This window comes from Microtus ochrogaster, chromosome 16 (genome assembly GCF_000317375.1).
Source record: "Microtus ochrogaster isolate Prairie Vole_2 chromosome 16, MicOch1.0, whole genome shotgun sequence".
Lineage (NCBI taxonomy): Eukaryota > Metazoa > Chordata > Mammalia > Rodentia > Cricetidae > Microtus > Microtus ochrogaster.
In genome coordinates, this window is record NC_022018.1 from 6862999 (window position 1) to 6865569 (window position 2571).

The window sequence follows — 2571 nt, forward strand, 5'->3', positions numbered from 1 at the left end:
CTGCCTCCTTCTGCCTACTGAATGCTGGGATTAAAGGTGTGTGCCACTCCTACCTGACTCAGGAGACAATTCTTAAAACCCTCAGGTTTCTAAATAGATCTAGTTAAAAATACTGTCTTGACAGGATACTTTAGAACACCTCTGAACTTAAACCTAGAAAATCGTCTAAAAATGAAAATTGTTAAAAAGAATTGGAAAGAAAATTATTTTAGACCATAAGCCTCTTAAAGCAATATCCTACAGCCTGTTTCTTATGCTCCGTTCTCAAAACAAAACAAAACAAAAAAGCCTGACTGATCAAAGGAAAGCAGCCAGGTGGCAGAAGCTTAAAAGGTTGCTATTATGCCGACTGTCTTGTCAGGTGGAATTTACCAGATTTTCTTCTAGACCAGCCAGCCTTCCCTTTCATAAGCAGTGCTCTCTTGTCAAAACAGGTAAATAATAGTCTATTTCATAGCTGAGCTTGTCTACAGGCCTGAATATGAAATATTGTGCCACCAAATTTATGTATTGAAAACTTGATATCCAACATGGCACTAATATGTGATGGAGCCTTCAAGAGGCAGTGCCTTGTGGGGGTCCTTAGGTCACTTTGGGGTGGGCTCTCAGAAGGTTGCTCTTGTACAACGCTTGAATTTTCACCAGATGGTGGCTCGGTGGAGCAAGCCTGGATTCTCTTGTTCTCTCTGCATCCTGGCTCAGGATGTGACCACCTTGTCCCACAGACTCTTCTGCTATTGCTGTTTGTCTTGCAATGGTGCAGCCCTTGCTGCCAGCCTGTATGATGTTATATGGACTTTGAAGCACCTCTTGTGAGCTAAGTGAACCACTTTGCTTCAAAGGTCTTAGGTATTTTGTCATAGCGATGCAAATCTGGTAACAACAGTTTCTAATCTGAGAATGAATGAGTTGGTGCTTACTCCTTCTCTCTGGAAGAGACTGGAGACTTGGACTTGAGCTTCTATTCTTCCAGGCATCGTACCTGTGGTCAAAGATGAACAAATGGGCAGGCACTACTATGCAGAATGAGTATTGCACCCTCTGAAATCTGCAGACTTCTATCAGAGCTCAGCCGCCACGCTGCATGGTGACAGCCTTATTTACACATCTGCACTTCCTACTGAGCTCTTTGAGGCCCTGCACTTTGTTAGTAGCTGGCAGAGTGCCTGCTCTGTGTTATCACTGCAGCATAGAATGTGATAAGAGTTCAATAAACGTGTCGTTCGTAGACACAGGCACATGCATTCAAAGCACTTACAACGTAGTTGAAGGAGGTGTCAGCAATCATTGCGAACTGCCGGAAAAGTGTGTGTCTGGTGAACATCTCATCCTTTAGGACGTGAAAACTGCAACAAAAGAAGCAATAGAATAAGATGTATAAACATCATAGGACGCACCAACACTTACCATGTAGGTAGGGATCACAATGCAAAAAGTTTAAATATTGCCAAGTAAAAATATAAAAATATTAATTTCAGCTTATTTCTTCTTCCTTATGAATAACTATTTCCTAGGTCTAAAAATGTACAGAAGTAACAGCAATGACGATCCCTGCCAACTGTACGTTCTGAAATGAATAAGGGTATTTTTGAGATAGCTGTTTCTAGATCTAAGTTAACAAATATGCAAGAGGACTCTAAGATATGTTATTCTACTAAAAATCAAAGGAATCCTCAAAGATTAGGTAAAAACAGTGCATTCTTCATCTTTGGAAGGCTCTCGCTGATTAAGATTGGAGAAGTTAAGCACCCGAAGTAATAAGAACCACAAATGATCTTTCAGGAAATGTTTAGCTTCTTCTCATTGTGGATGGTGTTAAAATGAGGAGATTCATTGCTAGAGAAAGATGAGTTGGAAGTATGGCTGGACGTGTTTGGTTTTTTTTTTTTTTTCTAGTGATTGTAAGTGAACAAAAACATCACAGCAAAATGGGGGCAGTATCTCAGTGGTAGAACAATTGCCTAGCATGGGCAAGGCCCTGGGTTTTACCCCCAGCACCAAAAACAAAACAACAAAAACAAAAACAGCTAATGGCTTTTTAGATATTTTCCCATATCCTCCTTTTTTGAACATGAATATTTGTAAGTATTATTGACAGCTATGTCAATACAATGCCCACCCTACTTTGCACTTGGGAGCAAATGGACTTGTTCACAGCTTTGGGAGCCCAGAATGAATGACTTTATAGCCAGAACTTCAGATACTCAATTTAGAGTAGGAGAATCAAGACTTTGAGATACGAGTCTCAGAAAGGGTTTAGACTTGAGCTGACCCTCCGATGGGATGGCATTTTTGCATGCAGGACAGACATACATATTTGGGTGCCGAAAGAGTGGTCATCGTGGACTGAATATTCCTCAACATCAAAAGTGCCCATCTCTTTCCATTTCCTTTTTGTAATGTGCACAGTGTGCACACCTGTGTGTAGGTGTGCTCTGCTTCCCCTCTCACACCTGGTAGCGATGTGCTCACTCCATTTTCCATATATTTCAACTACGGTGGCCTTTCTTGCTTTCTTACCTCCTCCGTGTTTGTGTGTGTGGATGTGCACATGCCACAGAGTGCTTGTGT

General features: G+C 41.3%; 1 protein-coding gene across 1 annotated transcript in view; it reads right to left on the bottom strand.

The window, feature by feature from the left end:
* C16H10orf67 (chromosome 16 C10orf67 homolog) overlaps positions 1-2571 on the bottom strand; it is a 92361-nt gene that overhangs the window by 16320 nt on the left and 73470 nt on the right. Inside the window, exon 14 of the mRNA XM_005354677.2 lies at positions 1259-1346. Coding sequence (XP_005354734.1) covers positions 1259-1346 — 88 coding nt within the window. The remainder of the gene's footprint in view (positions 1-1258; positions 1347-2571) is intronic.